Source organism: Neovison vison, chromosome 1 (assembly GCF_020171115.1).
Source record: "Neovison vison isolate M4711 chromosome 1, ASM_NN_V1, whole genome shotgun sequence".
NCBI classification, from domain to species: domain Eukaryota; kingdom Metazoa; phylum Chordata; class Mammalia; order Carnivora; family Mustelidae; genus Neogale; species Neogale vison.
Window position 1 is genome coordinate 226,734,155 of NC_058091.1, and position 27,768 is coordinate 226,761,922.

General features: G+C 39.0%; 1 protein-coding gene across 2 annotated transcripts in view; it reads left to right on the forward strand.

The window, feature by feature from the left end:
* DEPDC1B (DEP domain containing 1B) overlaps positions 1–27,768 on the forward strand; it is an 82,097-nt gene that overhangs the window by 17,367 nt on the left and 36,962 nt on the right. For both annotated transcript variants that reach the window (XM_044224220.1, XM_044224227.1), the window contains exons 3-5: positions 20,836–20,971; positions 25,708–25,835; positions 26,911–27,041. In XM_044224220.1, the coding sequence (XP_044080155.1) occupies positions 20,836–20,971; positions 25,708–25,835; positions 26,911–27,041 (395 nt within the window). The remainder of the gene's footprint in view (positions 1–20,835; positions 20,972–25,707; positions 25,836–26,910; positions 27,042–27,768) is intronic.

The window sequence follows — 27,768 nt, forward strand, 5'->3', positions numbered from 1 at the left end:
ACTGCAGTTGCCACAGCTTCCACCTTTCCCCTCCATTATTCCAGACCATACTATGATTATTTGTCTGCCTGACCGGTGCAGGAGGTGTGTTGGTGACCCACTTGGTGTAGACTGGAGTGTTTTGAGACCTAATGGAGTAGGAGGTAGAGGATTTCAACCTAGGTCCTGAGAATGTAGTAGGATCTGGATAAAGTGAGGGGACGGGAAGGGAGAGGATATTTCAGATAACAAGGATATCAAGACAGAGGCTCTCCATCAGAAATGCGTAAGTGGACTGTATTGGGAACAGAGAGGAGACTGGCCTAGCTGCGGAAGTTTAGGTCAGAAAGTCGGGATAAATTTGGTGCAATTTCTTAAATATTGGGGTGTGGATAGACTTTAATTTTGTTATTTTATTTTTAATCAAAGTGATATAATGTTACATAATATTATGATGTATTGTTACCAAGTTTCAGGTGAATTGCACATGATTAGTATAGTTACCATCTGTCTCCATACAAAGTTATTACAACTTTATTCATTAAATTTCATATGCCATACTTTTTAACATCATGATTTATTTATTTTATAACTAGAATTGTGTGCCTCTTAATTTCTTTTATGTATTTCACCCATATCTCTCCCCTCTAGCAAGCATTGGTTTGTTCTTTGTACTTATGAGTCTATTTTTGTTGTTGTTCATTTGTTTTGGTTTTAGATGATTCCGTATATACATGAAATCATATGGTATTTGTCTTTCTTTGTCTGATTTGTTTTACTTAGCATTAGTATCCTCTAGATCCATCTATGTTTTTGCAAATGACAAGATTGCATTTTTTTAAATGGCTGGTAGTATTCCATTCTGTCTGTCTAGCTAGCTAGCTAGCTAGCTACCTCACATCTTCTACATTAATTTGTCTATTGATGGACACTCACATTGCTTCCATATCTTGGCCATTATAAACAATGCTGCTATAAACATATGGGTGCATATGGCTTTTCAAATTAGTGTTTTTGTTTTCTTCATGTGAATATCCTGAAGTGGAATTACTGGGTCGCATGGTAATTCTATTTTTAATTTTTTAAGATACCTACCTTCATACTGATTTCCACAGTGGCTGCATCAGCTTACATTCCTAGCAGCACTGCATGAGGGTTCCCCTTTCTCTACATTCTTCCCAACACTTGTTATTTCTTCTCTGTTTGGTTCTAGCTATTCTGATTGGTTGGAGTGGTATCTCATAGTTTTGATTTGCATTTCCCTGATGATGAGGGATCTTGAGCATCTTGCTGTGTCTTTTGGCCACCAGTATGTCTTCTTTGGGAAAATGTCTATTTAGGTCCTCTGCCCATTTTTAATTGGATTATTTATTTTTCTGTTGATTTGTAGGAGTTCTTTATCTCTTTTGGATATTAAGCCCTTATCAGATGTATCATTTGATGTATATGAAAAAGGCCACTCACTGAAAGTATTGATGATGGTTCTCTTGTTGGTTTCCGTCGTTGTGCAAAAGCTTTTTAGTCTGATGTAGTTTCAATAGTTTATTTTTTGCTTTTGTTTCCCTTGCCTGAGGAGACATATCCATAAATACGTTGCTGTGGCTGATATCCAAGAGATTGCTCCTGTGTTTTTTTTCTTTAATCCTTAACCAACTTTCATTCCTTTGAATTCATGATACCTCGTGACTATCCTTAATAGGGAACGGAGGCTCATCAGTTGGGAATCCAGAAAATTCAGGGAACATTGTTCATTGAATGCTCCCCTGAGAAGAAGGGAAAGCTTTTTTTGGCCAGGGAAGGTAGATTGAACCAGAGTGGTTCTTAAATACTGTTGATTTGGAAACAAAATGATAAAAATCACATAGGTGTCCAACAGATTTTCGCAATTAACCCTATGCCACAAGTCTTGAGAAGAGTGGGAGCTTGGCTTGAGATGCAGGCTGTGAGAGTAGCCTTGTGAAAGCTGTGGAAAGGTGGGGCGTACCACTCTCTGAATTTGATAAGCTTGTAATTTAGGAGTGGAAGAAGCCGGACAGGTGTTTTATGGGAGTGTTCGAAAGCAAAGTCTGTCTCAGCAGTTTTAAGTACCCAGTGTCCAGTCAGCTTTTCACTTGATTAATACATTCTGGCTTCTTCTTAGTGCTGTTAAGATTCCTGCTAATTAGATTCTCAGGTATGCTGCTTCTGGCTGTCCTCCTCTTTTTGTCTCCTTTTCCCTTCTCAGGTATCAAAGAGCCCCTCCTGTTTTGCCAGGCATATTGCTAAACTCTTTGGATGCATGATCCATGCTTCAAAGACTTTCAGTTTAGTTAGGAAGAGAGATAAATCCAAATTCATTGTCACAGATGTTATGATTACGGTATGTTGTAGGAGGACTCAGGAATCAGCTCTGCTGTGTAAGTCAGAGAATACTTTGCTCCAGAGGTGACACTTGGGTTTAGTCTTGATGCATCAGTGGGAGTTGGCCAGGCAAGGAAGTCTAGGTGGAAGGAATTGTATCTAAGAGCAGTCATCATAAGTAAGCTTGGAGGATGTAAAAACTTCTTTGGTGTGGTTGCACAGGGAGCGGTGGAAGATAAGGCTGGGAAAGAATTTGCTTTTATCTGTGTCCCCCATGCCCAGCACAATGCCTAGTATTCATTGAGGAAGAAGTTCAAAGGTTAGTAAGTGAGGCGTTCACTTTTTACAGGGCTGGAGTTAAGCAATCATCACTCCACCTGTTCCTCAGTTAGAGTGGCTCTTTCTTTTTCCTCACGGAGTGAGCTGTAGTTAAGTGTAATATGAAGTCAGTAATGGAAGGATTGTAACAAACTTACAAGATTTGGAGTGAGGCAGGCCTGGGTGTGTGGGGCTAGATATGAAAGGAAATTAGTGTTAGGGTTTGGGGTGCACCTGGTATGGATACAGGAGAAGGGAGCAAGGGGTTTGGTGTGCCTTCAGACTCTGATGCAGGTCTGACCTCTGGGAAAGACCATAGGGTGCAGTTCTGAGAAAGTCTTGATGAGGCTTTTGGGAAGTCCTTGGACAATGGTTGCTTGCTAGAGGAATCCCATTCTTCTGGTAGAACTGGCTTGGCTCCAGTAACCACCCTGTGCTCACCAGTGTGCTGTAAGCATCATGGTGAAGTGTGAAAGATACAGTGGCTAGAGGCTGCAGGCTGTCCTGGAGGCTGCTGGTCCCTTGAAAGGAGATGTGAACTTCGAACGCCCTGCTTGGCATAGTCCATCACTTGTGCTGAACACATCTGCTTCTCCACACATGTTTATGGGCTTTCTTCCCGAGGCAAAACCCAGGAGATGGAAATTACTGGGAAGAATACATCCCCTCTTGCTGAAGCCAGTCTAATGGGTACAGCTGGTCCTCATCCTTTTTCTTCTCGACTTGCCATTGTAAATTCTCTTACTCTCAGCTATCACCTTAGACAGCTTTGGGTAGTTACCTAGTAGTGAGACCCCAAAGTTCATTACTGAGAGCGTCTGAACCCTTGATAACCATATACTTGTCAGCCTGATGTTTCAGTACATGCCCGTTCACAGTTAACAGTGGGACTATGAAGTATCAAGAGGGAGCACAGGTTTTCCTGTCCTTATTGCAGTAAGAGCAGCCCACCCTCCGGCTGGTCAGGATGAGGCCTTACTGCCATGACAGTCATTCCTCTTCTTGTGTGCTCCTCCCTGTCACAAGGAGCCTAAAGTGCCCTTGCTATGTCTCCTGGCAAGAAAACTTGTGTGTCTTTTTTGGGTGCAGGACCTCTAACTATGGAGTCAAGAGCTGTGGGGAATCCTTCACTGGGAGGGATGGTAAGTAGGGCTGTTCTTAACCTCCACTCCGTGATCCTGGGCCTTGTATTCTCATGGATATAGGACACAGCACCATATAGAGTCTTCTGACTTAATTCATTTACTGTTCCATTGTCCTATATGTCCAGCTTGTCTCCAATACAACAGATTACTGCAGATATAACTCTTGAAATCAGTTAGTGTGAGTCCTCCAACTTTGTTATTTTTCAAAGTTATTTTTGCTATTCTAGTTCTTTTGCTTGTCCACATAAATTTTAGAATCTATTTGTGTATTTCTATAAAAATTTCTGTCGTAATTTCAATGAAATTGTGTGGATTCTGTAGATTAGTTTGGGGGAGATTTGACAAATTAACAAAATTGAGTCCTCCAGATAAATCATGAACATGGTATAGTTCTCATTTCATTTAGGTCTTTAACTTCCCAGCTGTGCTTTGTAGCTGTGGATGTACAGACAGTGCACAAATTTTGTGAGATTTAGATCTAAGTTATTCATGTTTTTTTGGTGCTACTGTAAATGGTGGTGGTTGTCTTTGTAAATTCACACTTTTCTTTATCTAAGCTCTGGATATTTTACACATTTTCCTCTGTTGTAAATGGAATTTATTTTCCAAGTAGTTATTGTTAATAGAGTAGGAGTGTCTTTGAGACCAGATCACATCTCTCCTCTCCTTAAAAATACTTATTTCTTTCATCATAATGGAATCTTGGTTGTTGTTTTTTGTTTGTTTTATTTGAATTCGAGTTAGTTAACATATTGTGTAGCATTGGTTTCAAGAGTGGCCTTTAGTGATTTGTCAGTTACATATAACACCCCGTTCTGATCCCAACAAGTGCCCTCCTTAATGCCCCATCACCCATTTAGCCCATTCCCTGCCCACCTTCCCTCCAGCAACCCTCAGTTTGTTCTCTATAGTTAGGAGTCTCTTATGTTTTCCCTCCTTTTCTGTTTTTATCTTATTTTATTTTTCCTCTCCTCTGTTCATCCGTTTTATTACTTAAATTCCACATATGAGTAAAATCATGTTATTTGTCTTTCTCTGACTTATTTCACTTAGGATAATACCCTCTAGTTCCATCTACATTGTTGCAAATGGCAAGATTTTATTCTGTTTGATGGATGAGTAATATTCCATTACACACACACACACACACACACACAAACTCTACACCTTTATCCATTCTGTCAACGGATATTTGGGCTCTTTCCATAATTTGGGTATGGTTAATAGTTAAATATAAATTTTGGTGTGCATGTAGCCCTTCAAATCAGCATTTTTGTATTCTTTGGATAAGTAGTTGTTGTACAATTGCTGGGTTATTGGGTAGTTCTATTTTTAACTTCTTGAGGAAACTACATACTGTTTTCCAGAGTGGCTGCTCCAGTTTGCATTCCTACCAACAGTGTAATAGTTTTCCTCTTTCTTTGCATCCTTGCCAACATCTGTTGTTTCCTGAGTTATTAATTTTGGTCATTCTGACTGGTGTGAGGCAGTATCTCATTGTGGTTTTGAGTTATATTTCCTTGATTATGAGTGATGTTGAGCATTTTTTCATGTGTCTGTTCTGTTAACCATCTGTATGTCTTCTTTGGAAAATTATTTAATTTTATTGGTTGTTTCCTTTGCTGTGCAGAAACTTTTTGTCTTGATGGGGTCCTAATACATCATTTTCCTTTTGTTTCCCTTGCCTCTGGAGATGTGTCTAGTAAGAAGTTGGTGTGGCCAAGTTCAGAGAGGTTGCTGTGTTCTCCTCTAAGATTTTGTTGGTTTCGTCTCTCACATTTAGGTCTTTCATCCATTTTGAATTAAGTTTCATGTATGGTATAAGAAAGTGGTCCAGTTTCATTCTTCTGCATGTGGCTGTCTAGGTTTCCCAATGAATTTTTTTCATTGGATATTCTTTCCTGTTTGCTTTGTTGAAGATTAGTTGACCACAGAGTTGTGGGTTCGTTTCTGGATTCTCTGTTCTTCCATTGGTCTATGTGCCTCTTTTTGTGTCAGTACCATACTGTCTTGATGATTGGAGCTTTGTAATACAGTTTGAAGTCTGGAATTGTGATGCCTTCCACTTTGTTTTTCTTTGTCAACACTCCTTTGGCTATTCGGGGTCTTTTCTGGTTGCATACAAATTTTAGAACAGTTTGTTCTGGCTCTGTGAAAAATGCTGGTGTTATTTTGATAGGGATTGCATTGAATGTGTGAGTGCTTTGGGTAGTATAAACCTTTTAATAGTATTTGCTCTTTAAATTCATGTGCATGGAATTTATTCCATTTTTTGGTGTCTTCTTCAATTTCTTTCATAAGCATATAATTTTCAGCATACAGAATTTTACTTCTTTGATTAAGTTTATTCCTAGGTATCTTTTTTTTTTTTTTTAAAGATTTTATTTATTTGACAGAGAGTCCAAGCACGGGTCATGCAGGGAAAGGGAGAAGCAGGCTCCCACTGAGTAGAGAGCCCGACATGGGGCTTGATCCTAGTACTCTGGGATCGTGACCTGAGCTGAAGGCAGCCACTTAACCAACTGAGCCACCTAGGCACCCTGATATCTTGTGGTTTTTGGTACAATTATAAATGATACCGATTCCTTGATTTCTTTTTCTGTTGCTTCATTATTGGTGTATAGAAATGTGACAGATTTCTGTACATTGATTTTATATCCTGCAATTTGCTGAATTTATGTATCATTTCTAACAATTTTTTGGTGGAGTCTTTTGGGTTTTCTATATAGAGTATCATAGCTGTGAAGAGTGAAAATTTGACTTATTCCTTGCTGATTTAGATGGCTTTTATTTCTTTTGGTTGTATGATTGCTGAGGTTAGGACTTCCATTACTATGTTAACACAATGGTGAGAGTGGACATCCCTGTTTTGTTCCTGACTGTAGAGAAAAAGCTTTCAGTTTTTCCCCTTTGAGAGGATAAATTAGCTGTGGGTCTTTCGTATATGGCCTTTATAATGTTGAGGTATGTTCCTTCTATCCCTACTCTCTTGAGATTTTTTTTTATCAAGAATGGATGTTGTATTTTGTCAAAAGCTTTTTTCTGCATCTGTTGAGAGGATCATATGGTTCTTGTCCTTTCTTTTATTAGTATAGTGTATCATGTTGATTTATTTGCAGATATTGAACCACCCCTACAGACCAGTTATAAATTTCACTTGCTTGTGGTACATAATCCTTTTAAGGTACTGTTAGATTTGATCAGCTACTATCTTATTGAGAATTTTTGTATCCATGTTCATCAGGGATATTGGTCTGTAATTCTCCTTTTAGTGGGGTCACTGTTGGATTTTGGAATCAAGGTAATGCTGGCCTCATGGAACGAGTTTGGAAGTTTTCCTTCTATTTCTATATTTTGGAAAAGCTTCAGAAGAATAAGTATTACTTTTTCATTAAATGTTTGGTAGAATTCCCCTAGGAAGCCAGCCAGCCCTGGACGCTTGTTTTTTGGGAGATTTTTGATTATGGATTTGATTTCTTTGCTGATTATGGGTCTGAGCTTCTCAAGTTTTTTCTATTTCTTCTTGTTTTCAGTTTTCTTCTTGTTTCAGTAGTTTATATGTTTCTGAGAATTTATCCATCCCTTCCAGATTGCCCAGTTTGTAAGCATATACAACTATGCCTACATATAATTATATTATTATTATATATTATACATATATACATACATATACATATATATATATTTTACATATAATCATATACAATTATAATTGTATTTCTCCAGTGTTAGTTGTGATCTCTCCCTCTTTCATTTGTGATTTTATTTATTTGGATTTGGATCCTTTCTGTTTTCTTTTTGATAAGTCCGACTAGAGGTTTATTAATTTTGTTAATTCTTTCAAAGAGTCAGCTCTTAGTTTCATTGATCTGTTCTACTGTTTATTATATCATTTATTTCTGTTCTAATCATAATAATTTTCCTTTATCCTGCTGGTTTTAGGCTTTATTTGTTCTTTCTTCAACTCCTTAAGGTGTGAGGTTAGGTTGTGTATTTGAGACTTTTTTTGTTTCTTGAGGAAGGCCTGTATTGCTGCTATACACTTCCCACTTATAACCGCCTTTTCTGTGTCTCAAAGGATTTCAACTGTCATGTTTTCATTTTCATTTGCTTCTGTGTATTTTTATTTCTTCTTTAATTTCCTGGTTAACCTATTTATTCTTTAGTAGGATGATCTTTAACCTCTATGTATTTTTGATCTTTCCAAATTTTTTCTTGTGGTTGACTTCAGGTTTTATAGTGCTGTGGTTGAAAAATATGCATGGTGTGATCTCAGCCTTTTTGTATTGGTTGAGGCCTGTTTTGTGACCCAGTATGTGATCAATTCTGAGAATGTTCCATGTGAACTATTCTGCTGCTTTAAGATGAAATGCTCTGAATATGTCTGTTAAGTCCAACTGGTCAAGTGTGTCATTCAAAGCCACTGTTTTCTTGTTGATCTTCTGCCTAGATGATCTGTCCATTGCTGTGAGTGGGGTGTTAAAGTCCCCTACTATAATTGTATTATTATCATTGAGTTCCTTTAAGTTTGTTATTAATTGATTTATATATTTGGCTGCTCCCAAATTGGGGGCCTTGTCGCCCTCGACCCGCAAGAACGACAAGAAGCCCTGGTTCAGATGTATCTTCTCTCTCTTTATTTCCTCAAGTCTACACAGTTATATACGTTTACATGACCAATCAGCGAGCAAGGTGACCAATAAGGGGCCAAGCAATGGGGAGAGCCAATGAGAGTCCTGTTACTATGCTGATTAAATTTGAAACAGCCAATGACTATGTCCTCCTTTAGGCGAGCTTCCCCAGAAAGTTCGTTGTTCACTTGCAGCGTATTTTGCTGGCAGTGAGCCAAGCGCCATCTTGTAATGGCGGGGACTTTCCCGGCCGGAGGCGGTCCCCGACAGGGCCTAAATATTTGCAGTTCTTAAATCATCTTTTTGGATAGATCCCTTTATTATGATATAGTGCCCTTCTTTGTCTCTTGTTATTCCTTGGTTTAAAATCTAGTTTGTCTGATAGGGGCACCTGGGTGGCTCAGTGGTTTAAAGCCTCTGCCTTCGTCTCAGGTCATGATCTCAGGGTCCTGGGATAGAGCCCCGCATCAGGCTTTCTGCTCAGCAGGAGCCTGCTTCCTCCTCTCTCTCCGCCTGCCTCTCTGCCTACTTGTAATCTCTTTCTGTTAAATAAATAAATAAAATCTTAAAAAAAAATCTAGTTTGTCTGATATAAGGATTGCTCCTCCAGCCTCCTTCTTCTTCTTCTTTGTTTTTTTTTTTTAAGATTTTATGTATTTGATAGAGAGAGAGATCACAAGCAGGCAGGGAGGCAGGCAGACAGAGGGGGAAGCATGCTCCCCGCCGAGCAGAGAGCCCCATGTGGGGCTCAATCCCAATACCCTGAGATCATGACCTGAGCCAAAGGAAGAGGGTTAACCCACTGTACCACCCAGGTGCCCCCAGTTTTCTTCTGATGTCCATTATCATGATAAATGGTTCACTACCTCCTCACTTTCATTCTGGAGGTGTCTTTGAGTCTCAGATGAGTCTCTTATAAGCAGCATATTGATGCAACTTTTTTTTTTTAATCCATTCTGATACCCTACGTTTTTTGATTGGAGTATTTACAAATGGATCGAATCCATTTACATTCAGAGTAATTACTGATAGATATGAATTTAGTGCCATTGTGTTACCTGTAAAGTCGCTATTCCTGTAGATTATCTTTGTTCCTTTCCAGTCCTTGCTGCTTCTGGTATATCTTTCCCTCTCAGAATCCCTTTTAGTGTTTCTTGCAGGGTTGGTTTAGTGTTCATGAACTCCTTTAGTTTTTGCTTGTCTTAAAACTTTATCTTTCCTTCTATTCTGAATGACAACCTTGATGGAAATAGTATTCTTGGTTACATATTTTTCCCACTTAGCACGCTGAATATATGTTATTCTTTTGTGGTCTGCCAAGTTTCTATGGACAAGTCTGCTGCTAACCTTTTGTGTCTGCTCTTGTAGGTGAAGGACTATTTGTCCCTAACTGCTTTCAGAATTATCTCTTTATCTTGGTATTTTGCAAGTTTGATTATGCTATGTCTTGGTGTTTATCTGGTTTCGTTCATTTTTGAGGGGCATTTTCTTTGCCTCTTGGAATTGAATGCTTGTTTCCTTCCCCACATTAGGGAAGTTCTCAGCTATAATTGGTTCAATAAATCTTCCACCCCCTTTTCCTGCTCTTCTTTTTCTGGGACTTCTATTATATGGATATTATTGTGCTTTGTACAGTTGCTGAGTTCTTTAAGTATATTTGTGATCTAATAGTTTTCTTTCCCTCTTCAGCTTTTTTTCCATAATTTTATCTTCTGTATCACCTATTCATTCCTCTGCTTCTTCCATCCTCATTGTGATTATAGCCAGTCAGTTTTGCATCTCAGTTACAGGATTTTTAAATTTTGGCCTGACAAGGTTTTAGGTCTTTTTTCTCTGCAGTCAGGGTTTCTCTGGTGTCTTTTATGCTTCTTTCAAGCCACAGTAGTAGTATTCAGACTGTTGTTCTAAAATCTTGTTCAGATATATTTTTTCTATCTGTTTTGATCAAATCCCAAGCTGTAATTTTTTCTTGATCTTTCTTTTGGGGAGACATCCTCTATCTTGTCATTATGTCTGGGTTCCTGTCTTTTGCATATTATGACAGTTATGTTTCCTGCTTCTGAAAGTAATACTGTAGTAAGAAGGGGTCATAGACTGTCCAGGGCCTGGTGATTCAGGAAGCGTTTCTAGTGCATGTTGTGTGCACTCTGCCATTATGTTTTGTCTGCTCTTTCCCAGAGGTCAGTCCTTTGCAGACTTCCTGCTCGCTTGCTTGCCATGGGGAGTATTTGGACCTTTAACTAGGTGTGCTTTGATTTGTTTGTTAAGAATAGCATGGAGGACAAGGGGCGTTAGAGAGGAGTAGGGAATTTGGGTAAATTGGAAGGGGAGGTGAACCATGAGACACTATGGACTCTGAAAAACAGTCTGAGGGGTTTGAAGTGGTGGGGGGGTGGGAGGTTGGGGTACCAGGTGGTGGGTATTATAGAGGGCACCGCTTGCATGGAGCACTGGGTGTGGTAAAAAAAATAATGAATACTGTTTTTCTGAAAATAAATAAATTGGGGAAAAAAAAACCCAAAAAACCCTGATCTGAGAAAAAAGGAAAAAAATATATAAACCTGATTATGAAGAAAAAAAGAAAAAAAAAAAAAACCCTGATCCAAAATATGAAAAAAGTTAACACACAACAAATGAACACAACACTATATACCTGATTCCAAAGAAAAAAAGAAAAACCACCAAAAATACAAAATACATGAGAAAAGGAAAGGAAGAAATCCTGGTTCTATTTCTTCCAGAACTAAAGCTGACGCTTTGGAGCCCTTTATCATCAGTAGACTTGGTACATGCAGGGCGCCGCGGAGGGAGCGGGGTGGAGCTGTGTTGGGCTTCTGAAGCAGAGGCCCAACAACCTGGCTTACTGTCAGACCTGCCCTAGTAAAGATGACCCTGTTGGGCGCAGAGGGACAAGGTTTGGTGTGAGCGACTCTAGCCTCCGCCAGAAGCCACTGTGTTTTCTCTAAAGTCCCACGGTGCAGGGGGTGGGGAGTGGGGGTGTCACCTTGTGCTCACCTCCCCGGGGAGGGAGGGAGGGGAACTTGTGAACAGCCACTGTTCAGGAGGCCGCCCCAGAAAAGCAAACAGTCTCCCCTCCTGTGTCCCAGACTTCCCTCAGATCCCTGCCCTCAACCTCTCTGTGGCCAGCGTCACAGTTTTCCGTGTGTGTGTTTTAAAGGTTTTATTTATTTATTTGTCAGAGAGAGAGAGAACGAGAGTGTGAGCACAAGCAGGGAGAGCAGCAGGCAGATGGAGAAGCAGGCTCCCTGCTGAGCAAGGAGCCTGATGCAGGACTTGATCCGAAAACCCCGGGATCATGACCTGAGCTGAAGGTAGATCTTAACTGACTGAGCCACCCAGGACTCCCTTTCCTGTGTTTTATCTTTGGCTGGGGGCTGGAATTCAAAATGCCACATTTTAAAGGACCTCCCCTGGAGGAGAGCCTCACACATTGCGTCAGGCACGGACCTGTCCTAGAAACGCAGTGCGGTGGCTGCAGTCTGGTGAGCACAGCGAGAAGCCCTGATTGGGTTTTCTGCCCCCCTGCTGGTGAAGAGCACTCAGTGCCTCCTCAGGGGTGGTCTTTGCTTGGCGAAGCAGGATACCCTATTCCAAAAGGGGAAGGGGAACAATATCTCCTCATGTGACCCAGGGGATCCCCGCACCATGGCCTCCTGTGTGAACCCTGACTTGGCTCCCTCCCCTCCCTGGCGCTGTGACTTTTTTCTCCCCCGCCAGTGCATCTTTCTGAACCCCGCATCTGCTACATTCTCTTCGGTTGTGCTGATTGTTTCTTAATCCTCAGATTAATTTCCTAGTTATTCACAATGATTTGTTGTTGATCAGCGGTGTTCGAGGGTTGAGGCCTGCTCGGTCCCCCTGCTACTCCGCCATCTCAACTCCTCCGGGGCTAATGGAATCTTTATTCATGTGGAGTAAGCAATGATTTCTGAATTCAGAGAGGTCAAGTCTTCCTTTAGTTGACAACTCTTTTTCCAGCTTCATCTTTTATTCTCTGTCCCTCAGACACTTTATGTTCCTGATGTATCTGTAAGCAGTATGGTGAAATATAATCATTTACAGTTTTTCAGCATTTACATGATACCACCGCTGGTCTTGAACGATAGGTCTGGTAGGTACAGAGCCCGGTGGAGCCCAGCCAGTTGCTGCGGGTTTGCCCTGATGCAGGGGTTTCTTGGGCACCAGTCTCAGAGAGGTCAGCTCCTATAACAAGTACTCTCAGCCTGGCTTTTCTTCTACGGAGGTTTAGGTTTACTAAGGCAAGGAGACAGGCTGGCAAAACCTGTAGACGCTGCAGATTTCTGTTGATGCTAAAGAAATAATTTTGGCATATATTGTGAGAAGAACTTTGTCTTTGCATTGTGTCATTTATGACTCAAATTTATTAAGATTTATAAACTGTTTTCCTTGCAATTTAGATGCCCTAGAGTATTTTTTATTAATTGATTAGGTAATAAATTCTCTTTTGTTTCAAGTGAATTCATCAGACTAGTAATTTTGAAATGGTTTATTTTATTTTTTTAAAGATTTTATTTTTAGTAATCTCTACACCCAGCATAAGGCTCAGATTTGCAACCCTGAGATCAAGAGTCACATGCTCCATCAACTGAGCCTGCCAGGGACCCAGGAATGGTTTATTTTTAATTGCTTTTTTCCAACCCAAATTTGGCAAGAGGTGACAGTAGGAGACCTGGATTGTTGGGTTGAATGATTAGCTGTGGCTAATTCGTTTCTGGACTCATTTTGTTCAGTGTGCAAGTAGATTCGGAATCCATGATCATAATGTTGGGATTTAATTTAGAATACTAAAAGCAAATACAAATATCGTCCACTAGAGGGAGCTCTGCTCTTTTTAAAAGTTCTCATTTGTTTTTAAAAATAGATCTTGTACAAGAGTGTATAAAGTTTATCTGAATAATTTATAAGAATAAATTATGTTATATATTATAAGAATATGTTATAAGAATAACAAAGTGAATACCTGTTTACTGCCAATTTGCATCATCTTCTCCAAGAGGTCATCAGTATCCTCTGTTCTGTGTTTATCATTTCCTTGCTTCTCTTTACTGTTTTAACACTTACACTTGTATCCTTAAGCAGTGTGTTTTTTTGGTTTTGAATATTTTTCTCTGTTTGATCTTTATGTAGCAGTTATCATAGAGTATGTGTTCGTCTCTGACTTCTTTTATTTCTCATGATGTTTGAGGTTCATCCATGTTGGTGTATATATAGTTATGGAATTTTCTCAGCTACTTTATATTCTATCAATATACCACGGTCCCATTTATCTGTTCCCCTTCCACTGGAGATTTGTGTTGCTCTCGTTTCTTTGCCTTTTTTTTTTTAAAGATTTATTTATTTATTTATTTATTTGTCAGAGAGAGAGAGCACACAAGCAGGCAGAGTGGCAGGCAGAGGCAGAGAGAGAAGCAGTCTCCCCGCTGAGCAAGGGGTCCAATGTGGGACTTGATCTCAGGATCCTGGGATCATGACCTGAGCTGAAGGCAGTGGCTTAATGGACTGAGCCACCCAGGCGTCCTTTTTTTTTTTTCATTTCTTTGCTTTTATAAACAATGCTGCCATGAGCATTTATGGGCATGTCTCCTTTTGTACACATGTAAGAGTTTGTTTAGGCCACCCAGAGTTACATAGAGTAGAATTAGTTCAGAGGATCTTGTACGTTCAACTTTACTACTACTACAACTAAACTGTTTTCCATAGTGGCTACACTAAGTTTTATTTTATCTCAGTAGTAGAAAACGTTTAATATTGACTGACTTAATTTTTTGCCAGTCTGGTAAGTGTGAAATACTTGTGATGTTATTTGATTACTCATGGATCATGTGTCTTTGTATGTTTATTCATCATTTCAATTCCATATCTGGAGATGCCTGGTTCATGTCTTTGGTCTTCTTCAAGATTTTTTTTCCTTATAAATTTTTAGGAGTTAAAAAATATATATATATTCTGGGGGTGCCTGAGTGGCTCAGTGGGTTGAAGCCTCTGCCTTCCGCTCAGGTCATGGTCCCAGAGTCCTGGGATGAGCCCCGCATTGGGCTCTCTGCTCATCAGGGAGCCTGCTTCCCTTTCTCTCTCTCTGCCTGCCTCTCTGCCTACTTGTGATCTCTGTCAAATAAATAAATAAAATCTTAAAAAAAATTAAAAATGTATATATATTCTGGATATTAATCATTTTTGTCAGTTATTTGGATGCAAAGATCTCCTGTGTTTTTTTTTTTCATTTTATTTATGTCTTGACAAGCAGAAAAGTTTGTTGTTGTTTTTTTTTTAATGTAAAATGAATGAGTCAAATCCTTTTTTATACTTTGTGGTTTTTGTATCTTGATTAGCCGGAGTTCTTTCATTACTGAAAGTCAGAGAGATATTTTCTTTTTTTCTTTTTTAAGATTTTATTTATTTATTTGACAGAGAGAGATAGGCAGAGAGGCTGGCAGAGGGAGAAGGTGAAGCAGGCTCCATGTTGAGCAGAGAGCCCGGCACGGGCTTGATCCCAAGACGCCAAGATCATGACCTGAGCCGAAGGCACAGGCTTAACCCACTGAGCCACCCAGGCACCCCTGGAGAGATATTTTCTTATATCATAGTCTAAACCCATGATTTTTATTCATAGTGTGAACTTGGGATTGTTCTGGTTTTCTGTTTTTGAAAACCAACCTACATCAAACATAAATGGCTTAAAGCATTTTATTCTGCTTGTGGGTTTTGTGTCAAGAATTTAGAAAGAGCTCATCTGGCAGTTTGCCCGTTACCCATAAGGCACTAGTTGGGCTATGAAATTCACTTTCAAGATGATTTCTTTCTCCGCTCAGAGATGTGGTTGGTGCCTTTGTGCTTCTTGGTCGCTCTCTCTTTTTACATGGGGTTTGGTCCTCTAGCGCATCTTCACATGGGTTATGCTTTTTGCAACATGATGGTCTTAGGGTGGTCACTATCCTTACCTGGTGGCTGGCTTTCAATCAACCTTGGTCATGTCCCAAGAATGAGCATCCCAAAAGGAAGTATTTCCTATAGGCAAGAAGAGAAAATTGCCAGGTAGCTAAGAACTATGCCTAGAGTTGGTAATATGTGACTTCTCCTATATTCTATTTGTCAGAGCAGTCACAGGATTGCTCACATTTAAGGATGGAGGTAGAGAAATAACCTCATCTTGTTGAATTTTTGACCTCATCAAAGTCACATTGGGGTAGAGAGTCACATTGGGGAAGGTTGGGCAATACTTTTATGGCCATCCTTGCAGAATGCATTCTGGCAACAAGGACATTCATTTGCAAAATATATTCATCCCCTGCATCATGACTCCCCAAATATATCCCATTATGGCATCTCATAAAGCAACCACTGGCCCATAGCACTTCTAAAAATAAATTGAACATGTGTCTGCCATTCTTTGATTAGGGCATAATTCTACTTCCTGTGAGTGATTCTGCATGGGTCCTGGCTCTTCCTGCTGGAGTCTTGACTCTACTTGTTAAGTCATTTTTTCCTTTTCCGTAAGAGATGGCTCATGTTTGCAGGGGAATAGTTTTTTCATATACTTCCTGGTTAGTGAAGCTTGAGGTTCTTGACTGTTTTTTGCATTCAAACTGTTTGCTTTTTAGTCCAAGTGGATGGTGATTCTCCTAGTATTACTGTCTTAAAAATTCTGTGGGTTTTCTATGAATTTTACTGTGGCTTATTCCATTAGGCAAAAGTCACACATATGTCTATGAAACAGGTTCTTTTTTTGCCTGGGCTGCTTAAAAGTCTTCTGTGGCCCATCACCTTAAAGAGTCTTAAACTCTTAGTTTATCCAAGATGGTCTATAAGGTACTGCCTTCAGTCTTTTGGAAGTTATAGTAAAAGTCTTTTTTTTTTTTTAAAAGAAATATTTACTTATTTAAGACAGAGAGAGAGGGAGAGAGAGCGAGCAGACACATGAGTGGTAGAAGGAGCAGAGGTAGAGGGAGAAAGAATCCTCCTGCAGGCTCCCTGCTGAGTACAGAGCCTCATGTGGGCTTGATCTCACAACCCTGAGATCATGACCTGAGCTAAAGTAAAAAATTGGCTGTTTAACTAAATGAGCCACCCAGAGGCCTCAATAAAAGTCTTTTATGTGACTTCCCTCAGACCATATTTTACTAGAGACATCTTGAATTTGATATTGGTCGTAAGGCTATTTATACTTTGAGAAACTTTTGTTAGGGTTGAGGTTTGGGAATGAGAAATAGTTTTGTTTTGGAATCAAGTCATGGCTTCTTTGTATTTCCTTTAAATTTTGGTTAAAAACTCAAGTGGTCCTCTTTTCCTTTATCTCTATCTATCTGTACCTTGTTACCGAGGCTAAAAGAAACCAGCTGGCAATTTTAAGCATTCATACTGGAAAACACCTTTTCTAGATCCAACCTTTGTGTTTTTCATGTCTCAGTGGGGGACAGTTTTGACTGAAATTGGTACCACTATGTAACAGAGGTCTTTCCTACAACCTTCAACCACAACTTCCTCACAGAGCTGCCAGCCTTCACCTAACAAGTCTCTCTGAGCTCTCTGGCTTCACTGCCCGTCCTAATAGAAATGCCCCAAATTTCTGTTCAGCCTCTCTGTGGTTGTGTAACACAACTAGGCACCAGCATAGTGGCTTCAAACAGTCCTTGTTATTTTCACATACTTTTGTGGGTCAGGAATATGGGTATATAACTCTATAACTGGATATTGTCTGGGGCTGCTGAGCCTGGAACGTCTACTTCCAGGATGACTTCTGCACGCCCAAGTCTGCAGCTGAGGTGCTCCTTTACCTCAGTTTCCTTCCATGCAGTGTCTCATCTTCCACAGCTTCTTTTTGTGGCTTTGGCATCTTAGCATGCTGCTTGTGGGGGGTGTGGCCCTCTGTACATGGTAGCTGGTTTCTAAGAGGGAGCTTGGCAGGAAGAGTGGGAGTTCTCAGAGGCAGAGAGGGTGTTCCAGGCTGGTTAAAGGCTAGTACCTAGAAATGGCACAGTCTCACTCCTACCATCTTCCAGTTACCAAAGCAGTTGGAGAGGGTTCACCCAGACCCAGAAGAATAGAAAAACACACTCTAGCTATTGATAAGGTAGTGGCAAGATCCCTTCCAGAGGAATATATGGAGGGCAAGTAAGTGTGCTCTGTAGCAGGGATACAATTTCACATTTCCCCAAGGGATAAGCAGTTGGACCAGAACTCCTTATTGAACAGTCCACACCTTCTCATTGATCTGTAATGTCTTTTCTATCATAAGTCAGGGTTCTGAAGAAATGGGGGTGTTGTTTTAGATTGTCTGTCTAGGCCCATCATTTTCACCTGGGAGCCATTTTGCAGGGGACAATGTCTGGGAATATTTTTGGTGGTCACCCTTGAGAGGCTGTGCTATTAGCATCCAGTGGCTGGACGCCAGGAGGCTGCCAACAGGTAGGCACTGCACAGGACAGCTCCCCACAACAAGAATTATCCAGCCCCAATTGTCAGTAATGCTGAGGCTGACCATCTGCAGTCAGTGCCATCAGTGCTGCCCTACTGTATTATCTGAATGAGACTTGATGGCTGGAAGGGCAAGTTTCTTATTTTGTTTTTCTTCTTTAAGAATGTCTCGATTGTTTTTGGCCTCTTACATTTCCATGTAAATTTTATAATCAGTTTATCATATTTCATAGAAAATTTTTATTAGAATTTCTTTGTAAGTATATATCTTCATGAGGAATAGTGATGTTGACATTTTACCATTGAATATGGATATTGAATCTTATTATTTACCAACATGATGTGTCTATCTATTGATTTACTTCATTAATGTCTTTCAATAAATTTTTATAATGTCCTTATTAAAAGGCTGGCGTATATTTTGTGCAAGATGGTTTGTTCTCTTGGCCAGTAAGTTGTGAGGCTTTTAGTAAATTGCTTTCCTCTTTTGGGACCTCATTTTCCTAAGTAAAAAATGTGACGTTTGGATGAGATCATCTCTGACAGGCTTTGAAGCCTGAGATCACATGATTAAAGTGTTAAAATGACCCGTGAAACTTTTAGTGCACACAGTAAATGTAGTCCATTAGGGGGAGCTCTTTTACATTTCATCAATGTCTGGGTGGCTATAAAGCTCCCACCCTGGCCAGCGATGACTGCACATGTTATGACAGAGACCTCCTCTTTCCAGGGCGATGGAAGAATGTGGCTCCCTGGTATCTCTTCAATCAGAGTTCTCTGCATAAGAACTTCTGTTTTGGTTTTGCGAAGTATTACTTGTTTCTGGGTTTTGGGGATACAGGAAGCACATTTTGAACCCAGGAGGCTGTTGTATAGGTCATCCAATGTAATTCCTTTATTTGACAAATGAACCAACTTTGACTTAGAGACACTGTTACAGACTATTCATGAGAGAATTAGGGCTGGAACTTAGGTCAGATTTTCACATTTTAGTTGAAGGGGTTGGGAGGGTTAACTGTGGTATCAGTGGTGGGCTGGGGGTAGGGATGGTGTTGAATTTTTAAAGAACTGACAGATGGGTGACCTGTGATTTCCCTGGATACATTATATGCGTATGTGGATGTGGGAGTGTGTGTGTGTACCCGAGTGTGTGCATACGTGCTGTACTTTGGTTGACAGTAGAACTTCCATTGTAATTATTAGCTTCTCATAGATAGGATTGGACTTCTGTAAGCCAGTCTTCGCTTAAGAGGTAGAGTAACTGACTGGCTTTAGTGATTTATTTAATTGTGTTTTGGAATTGTTTGGAAATACCTGCCTTGGCAACCTGATTAAAAAATTTAATCTGTCTTTCATTTTATTTGTCTTTAACTCGACTTAATTTCATTTTTTTCTCACTGACTTTTCAAATAAAGTGGAATTACTGGATATTCTTTTAGAGAAGATGAAGCTGGACTTTTTCTCATTAGCCATCCTTTTTCAAGTCTATTGTGACTATTTTTGAAATGTACCTCCATAGTGCTTATTATATGTGATTCTCCTGATTCACCTCAATACAGACTTTTTGGGTAAACTGTAGACATTCAAAAATTCTTTTTTTTCTGTATGTATTTAAAAATAAGATATTTATCATTTATTTGGATTATTTTTCCTGTGGGTATTATGGATAAGATTTTAAACCTTTATTTTGGCTTAAATAAATAAAAAAATAAACTACCTATTGGCTTCCATGTTAACATTAAGAAGGAGAGTTCTTCAATCTATCTTTTTCTTTTTTTCTTTTCTTTTTTTTTTTTAAGATTTTATTTATTTATTTGACAGAGAGAGATCACAAGTAGGCAGAGAGGCAGGCAGAGAGAGAGAGGAGGAAGCAGGCTCCCCGCTGAGCAGAGAGCCCGATGCGGGACTCGATCCCAGGACCCTGAGATCATGACCCGAGCCGAAGGCAGCGGCTTAACCCACTGAGCCACCCAGGCTTTTTCTAACCGAAAAAGATCCTCTGAGGAAAATGTTTATTTAACTACCTTCTGTTGTTCTTTACCAGGTCTAGTCTAGACTAGTTGAAAGATTAGATTGTATTTAGGCTTCTGTGTTAGTCCAAGGAGTGATGGTGCCAGTGTCTTGGAGAGGTAAGGCAGAGAAGGGTACAAAAGGCAGTAGGAGGACATTGGGCACCTTTTAACCTCCTTCAGGATCAAGTCTTCCATCTCATTGTGAAGTGTTCCATATTCAAGGATAAGATGATTGTATTTGAAATCGATGTAAAAATGAATAATAGGGGGGCGCCTGGGTGGCTCAGTGGGTTAAGGCCTCTGCTTTCAGTTCAGGTCGTGATCTTGGGGTCCTAGGATCGAGCCCCACATCGAGCTCTCTGCTCAGCAGGGAGCCTGCTTCCCCTCCTCTCTCTGCCTGTCTCTCTGCCTACTTGTGATCTCTCTCTGTCAAATAAATAAATAAATAAAATCTTTTAAAAAAATGAATAATAGGCTAAAATATTTTTATGCCAATATATTTTTTCTCAGCAAGTGTCAATGAGGATTAGTCTGTCCATAATTTCTCTTTGCATATGTACCACTTATAAATTTTGGAGAATTGTGAGACGGTGAATATTTTGAACTTGGTGAAAGAAATGGCTTGCCCTCGTAGCTGTTAAGAACATCTTTAATCATGAAAATAGTTTGATAAGAGAATATATTTCTATTTCTTTATTTCATAATGTATCACATGTTTGGTTCCTGTTTTTCTTCATAAATGTTTATCTGATACGGGTAATGAAGGAACATTGGAAAAACTCATATGTTGGGTACAGTGAGCCACATGTGATAATTTGATTGAGCATGACCTCATTTATTATCTGAGGTTTGGAATTATTATATAAATTCCCAAGGATACAAGAAATGGGAACTATTGTTAAAATATCTGTGTCTCCTATTGACTACAATAATAGAGATTTCTTTCTTGGTTTTTAGATTTCCTCCTTCCTCACCCCTAAAACCATATCCAAAGAAGCCTACATGCCAAAAGGATGTTATTAAATTTCCGGAATGGAATGACCCCCCACCAAGCACTTCACAAGAGAACATCCCAGTGAGGCCAGTTGTGATGGTAAGTGTGTTACTAAAAGCTGGGCAGGGAGGTGGGGGTGGAGCAGGTTGGTCATGGTAATGGTGGCAGCTGAGGGCAGGGCTAACAGCCTCCAGATGTGGGAAATGGTCTGTGAACCATTAGTCTTAGTCTACTTCTTTCTGTGAACTATGGTCCCAACGTGCTTTAAAACAGTATCTTACGTGTTAATAGCTGAGAGAACAGTAAGAAGGAAAGATTAGCTGTTTGACTTTTTCTCTCTTTACTGCTAACATTTTGACTGAAAACATGGTAGGTATTTTTGGTAGGTTCAGACCAAGCAGGTTTCTGTGGCAACTCCCTTATGATCTCCTTTTCTCCTGTGTTCTGAAAGTTACTCTTCTCTCTCTTTGTATCTTCCCGAATTTTGTTCTAACTATTACTAGTTGAGAGTGGGAATGTTAGGGTGTGAAGTATTTTGGAATGACCCCTAATAATGAACAAAGATAGATTCTGCTAGTTTGGGGAAATCTAAGCTTATTGTAGAATAAAGTAATTTTGAGGGGTACTTTTTCCTTAAAATAGTACCAGTAGCAGACTACATGATTGAAACAATGCTAGAAAATAAAATACAGGGGGCGCCTGGGTGGCTCAGTGGGTTAAGCCGCTGCCTTCGGCTCAGGTCATGATCTCAGTGTCCTGGGATCGAGTCCCGCATCGGGCTCTCTGCTCAGCAGGGAGCCTGCTTCCTCCTCTCTCTCTCTCTGCCTGCCTCTCTACCTACTTGTGATCTCTCTCTGTCAAATAAATAAATAAAATCTTTAAAAAAAAAAAAAAAGAAAAGAAAATACAGAAAGAAACTTTCATATGGCAGTTTTTAAGAATTGTACCCACACGAATATTTTAAATTAATTTAGTTTGATAGATGTCCAATTCACTTTTCTTTGCAAAGATGTGATGAAAGCATTTTTAGGCAATTTAATTAAAAGAAAAAGCAACTTTTTTTTTCCTAAAGAGATTGTATTCTCATTTTGAAGAAAACAATAGTTAAGAAGCTTGGACTTGGGGCACCTGGGTGGCTCAGTGGGTTAAAGCCTCTGCCTTCGGCTCAGGTCATGATCCCAGGGTTCTGGGATCGAGCCCTGCATTGGGCTCTCTGTTTGGCGTGGACCCTGCTTCCCCCCGTCTCTCTGCTTGCCTCTCTGCCTACTTGTGATCTCTGTCTGTCAAATAAATAAATAAAATCTTAAAAAAATAAAAGAAGAAGCAGCAGCAGCAGCTTAGGCTTTGTCGCACCTGGGTGGCTCAGTCGGTTAAGCATCTGCCTTCCGCTCAAGTCATGATCTCAGGGCCCTGGGATCAACCTCGACGTTGGGCTCCCTGCTTAGTGGAGGGTCTGCTTCTCCCTCTCCCTCTGCTCCTCCTTGCCCAGCTCATGCTTACTCTCTCTCTCTCTCTCTCAAATAAATAAAAGTTTAAAAAATAAAAAAAAGAAAAGAATCTTAGGCTTTTTCAAAGATAATTCAAGGAAAAGCGTGGCAATAGTGACAGAAATAGAGACTCCATAAGGGCTTGCAGGTTTGCAGGATGGCAATGAATTTAGTTCTAAATATGTTTGGTGATAAATATGGCCTGTATTAAATGGAGGTATCTCATAGGCAGATGGTGATATGATCCTGGAATGTAAAGGTGAGATCATATATGGAAGTCATTAATTTATTCATTAACAAATATTAAGTGTCTGTTGTGTACCATGCATTGTGTTAGCTCCACAGATACAGGTTTTTTTTTTTGTTTGTTTGTTTGCTTTTTTGTTTTTTTCTCACAGATACAGTTTTAACACTAAAAAGGCATAGTCTAGTGAAACATACAATATGAAAATAGAGAATGAGGAAACAAAGTGGAACTACTTCGGGTATTTAAAGACTTTTAATTCATTCCTATTGAGGAATTCTTAAGGTCTTGTTGATAGTTCCTGTCCCAGAGAAAGTTAAAATGTAAGCTCCATGAGATCAGGTACATTTTTTTTGAACATTTGCATTTATTTTATTTTTTATTACTTATTTTTATTAGCATATAATGTATTATTTGCCCCAGGGGTAGGTCTGTGAATCATCAGGTTGAACATTTACATTTAAACATCTAACCTGACCCCATTGGTAGTTTTTATTCAACAGACCTTTTTTCTTTATAAGGTCATCTAGTGTTGTTTGTACAAGAGATAAAATCCTATATTAAAATAATATGTATTTATGTCATAAGTATAGTAACTTCCCTTTTGTATTCCACCTGGTTCTTTGAAATTGTAATTTTCCTGCTATCATCTATAGAACCAAGTACTCGTTAGCACATTTTAATGCTCCAATGACAATGGCTTGTATCTTCTGTTTTCATTTTCATTTTTTTTTTTAAAGATTTTATTTATTTATTTGACAGAGAGAGATCACAAGTAGGCAGAGAGGCAGGCAGAGAGAGAGAGGAGGAAGCAGGCTCCCTGCTGAGCAGAGAGCCCGATGTGGGACTCGATCCCAGGACCCTGAGATCATGACCTGAGCTGAAGGCAGCGGCTTAACCCACTGAGCCACCCAGGCGCCCCTTCATTTTCTTTTCTAATTTTCCAGGAGCCCTGAAGTGGGTATACCAGTGTCCTAGATTGATCAGCCATTTTCTCTTAAAGCTTATAATTTCCCTCATTGTCTGTACCTGTGTTTCTTTTGATGCTTGTATCTTGTACTTCCCTCTTAAATGAAGTAGGAGAGGTTTGCGCTCTCTGCTTGTTGTAATTCCAGCAAAATTTTGGCTGCTGCTTCTTGAGCAATGTCCAAAGGAAAACTGGGCAGGGCAGGATCTATTTCCCCACTTGTGCCTTGATGTGGGTTTTAGAATGGTGAGGTTCATAGTCAATAAAGGAACAGTTCATCTTTCTTAAAGAACTTCAGCTTGTCATTTGTTTTCTTCTATTTTATTTTCCCTGTTTCTATTTTTGCCTCCTCTTTGCTTGTTGGTTTTTGTTTTTGTTTTATCCTGTTTTTTCCTGTTGTTTTGCCATTGTTTTATTATTTTATTTTTTTACTTGTATAAAGCAAAAAAAATAATAAAAGTCCTTTTTTGCTGAGGGCAGTACAGTGTGAAAAATAAGATATGGACTCTGGCTAGATTAATGGGTTTGGATCTTGAATCCTCCATTTACTAACTATTAGAGCTTGTTTCTCTGTTTTGTTCATTGTGTTTGTGTCTCAGTTTTCTTAATGGTGAACTTAATGGTGAAAAATGTCATTATTTTCTTAGTGATAATAGTACCTCTGGGGTAGGCTTGTTGTGAGAATCAGGTGAGTTTATAACTATAAAGCACTTGGAATGGTGGCTGGCACACAGGTGTTCACTAACTGTTCGTTACTGTTGCTGTTATTCATTTATTTAATAAAATTGTTTTCAGGCAGAAACAAAGGAAAATAAATTACTTATGATATCATCCAGAGAGAATTAATATTAACATTTTTGTGGTGTGTCCTTTTTTCCATACAAACTTTTAACACAAAAATGAGATCATGTTGAGCTTTTCATAGCCTGTGTTTTCACTTAGAACACTGTGCTTAGCTTATTTTTTCATGTTATTAGACATTTGACATCATATTTAATATCTGCATCTTGTCCAACATGAAAGTAATATATTTTATTTGTCCAGTCCTTTACTGTTAAATATATACTGTGTTTCCAGTTTTTCAGGAGACAATGTAATAAGCAGTATCTTTAGAGATAAATAGTTGAATATATCCATGGTATTTCTTTTTTTGTTGTTTTTTAAAGATTTTATTTATTTATTTACTGAAAGAGAGAGAGAGAGAGTGGGAGCATGGAGGGAGAAGAGTAGAGGGAGAGGGAAAGAGAATCTTAAGCAGACTCTGAGCCCAGCTCAGAGCCCGATGTAGGGCTCAGTCTCACAACCCTGAGATCATGACCTGAGCCGAAACCAAGAGTTGGACGCTCAATGGACTGAGCCACCCAGGTGCCCTCATGGTATTTCTTTAAGATAACTTTTAGAAGTAGGTTTGGTAGGCAAATGCAACAGTTTATATGCCTGCCTTCAAAAATGAACACCTAAATTAGTTATTTAAAAAAATTCACAAATCCTTGTGGTCTTCAACTTTCTTTTGTAATTCAGTAATTCTCCAAAAACAAAATCACAAAACAACTTTCTGGCTCTGTTTTTCCAAGTTTATAAGATTTTTCCATAATGATACTTTTGTAAAAAAACTATTACAGAAAATCTTTGTAAATGATTGTGCTGTGGAGCTCTTGTTTTTCCTGCCTTCTGCAGTTTCCTAAGATCTGGGGGTGGCTCTTCAATTTTGTACTTATTTGATCTTTGATTATAAAAAATAGAGAATTTTTGAAAGTAATAGACTTTAAGTTTGTTTTAAACAATCACTCCATTTGAATAGTGTGTAAATATGGATAGGTATTTGACTTAATTCTGATTTTTATTTCACGGCTACATCATTGATTAGTTGGAATTCCCATAGGGAAAAAATAGTCAATGTCATGCTTATTGCCATCGTTCTTTTGTAATTTATGAATACTCATTTATAATGTGACCTGATCCTTAAGAGTTATATTTCACTTCTCTGTAGTCCATGCAAAGAAAGTTTGTTCATATTTCTAGTTATTACTTTAAATCGAATTACAAAAACCAAGTCAAAGAAATTTCTGATAAGATCATACCACTATCTATTGAAATATTTGCCCTCTTTCTTTATTTCTACCCTCCCCCCAATTAGAACTCAGAGCTGTGGTTCAAGCGTCACAGTATTGCCATTGGAGAGGTGCCAGCTTGCCGTCTCGTCTACCGCAGACAGCTGACAGAGGCCAACGTAGAAGAGATATGGAAGTCTATGACATTAGCATAGTATGTGCATTTGATGTTAAGGAGAATTTTCAGTATTGTCTGTTTTGCTTCTCTGTTACTCTCTGCATATTTAAATTTCTGAAATTATGTTTTAAAATCTTTGTATTAGGGTCGCCTAGGTGGCTCAGTCATTTAGTGTCTGCCTTCAGCTCAGGTCATGATCCAAGGATCGATCCCCGCATCGGGCTCCCTGCTTGTCAGTAAGCCTGCTTCTCTCTCTTCCACTCCCCCTGCTTGTGTTCCTTCTCTCACTGTGTCTCTGTCAAATGAATAAATAAAATCTTTTAAAAACATAAATAAATAAAAAATAAAATCTTTGTATTATTTGTAGCTATGCTGCTTAGCCAACATAATTTAACTGAATTCTGGAAATTTTCTATTGTCATTTATATAATAGTTAAGAATAGAAATTTAAAAGTTCTTGAACTTTCTAGTAAACCTGAAGTTTGATGTTTAGTGAAGCACAATGGTAAATTTGGTCTTCTAGATATTTGTTATACTATAGGTAACGAAGTAAATGATGTCATAAAGCAAGTTTTATTCCCCCTTCACAAACATACTAGTAGCAATTTCTCATCCCTGAATAAGCTGGTTTTTGTTTTTTTAATTTCTATACTTATGAAATAATTTTCTTGGCATTGAAGTTTTATGTTATTAAATTAGTGGAGCAATCTGTTAATGATCAAAGGATCTTTTAAATTTTTTTCATCATATTAAATTTCTAGCCTTTTTGCCAAAGATTGGATAAAATGCATGAAAATGACACATTTTAAAGATTGATCTTTTATATGCCAGGTTTTTGGGTAATATTAATTTTTTTTATTTTTTAAATTAATTAATTTTTTAAAAGATTTTATTTATTTATTAAGCAGGCAGAGAGGCAGGCAGAGAGAGAGGGGGAAGGGGGAAGCAGGCTCCCCGCCGAGCAAGGAGCCTGACGTGGGGCTCAATCCAGGACCCTGAGATCATGACCGGAGCCGAAGGCAGAGGCTTACACCCGTTGAGCCACCCAGGCACCCCTGGGTAATATTAATTTTTTAAGAAAAGTAATTAATTTAATTATGTATCTTTCCAGTTTACAGAAAGTCCTTGGCCTGGATTCTTTGGAAGAAGTCTTAGATATTAAACTGGTTAACTCCAAGTTCATCATCCATAATGTGTATAGTGTGAGCAAGCAGGGAGTTGTCATCCTTGATGACAAGTCAAGTAAGTACATAAAAACCATTCTGGTCCCATTTGACCCACTATGTTGGCTGCACAGGTCCATCCGCTTCTTTATTGACCCTTCCTAAACCCTCAATAATGATACCCCCTCATTATGTATAGCCTTGTCTCACTATCTCTTGCCTTTTAAATAATTGTGTGGATTAAGGAAGTGTTGAGGAAAGGTGAACATCCAGGAGTCAAAGCCTCAGCACAATCCATCTGGAGGCTAGTTTGATGTTAGCCACACTGGGCATTAATTAGTTCTGTATTCACAGAAAAATCCCTGAATAGTTAAGTTTAAGACCTGAGTGCTTGAGTCAGTTTGTGACTGACTGGATCTTGGAAATTGATTTTAGGTTTCAAGTGGGTCTGATTGATTTTCGGTTCTCACTGACCTTTTCATTATGGTGTCTCTGTGGTAGATTTTCTGGGACAGTCTTGATTTATGTCATTTTTTTTCCTTGTTAATAAAGGTAGCCCTTTAAATGCTGAAGGTGCTTTAATTTTTTAATACCTTGTCTTCCAAGCCAGTTTACAAGTCAGGAAAAAAAGACATTTAGCAGTGGCCTATCCTGGTTTTTTTTTAGTTTGGAAAAACAAGGATACAGTACCTGTAGTGGGCCAGAATCCCCAAGCTGATTTTAAAGCTTTCTTCTCTTGAATTGGGGAGGGGTCAGAATTGGATGGATTTTTTGGAATCATTCTTTTTACTTCCAACCTTTGATTC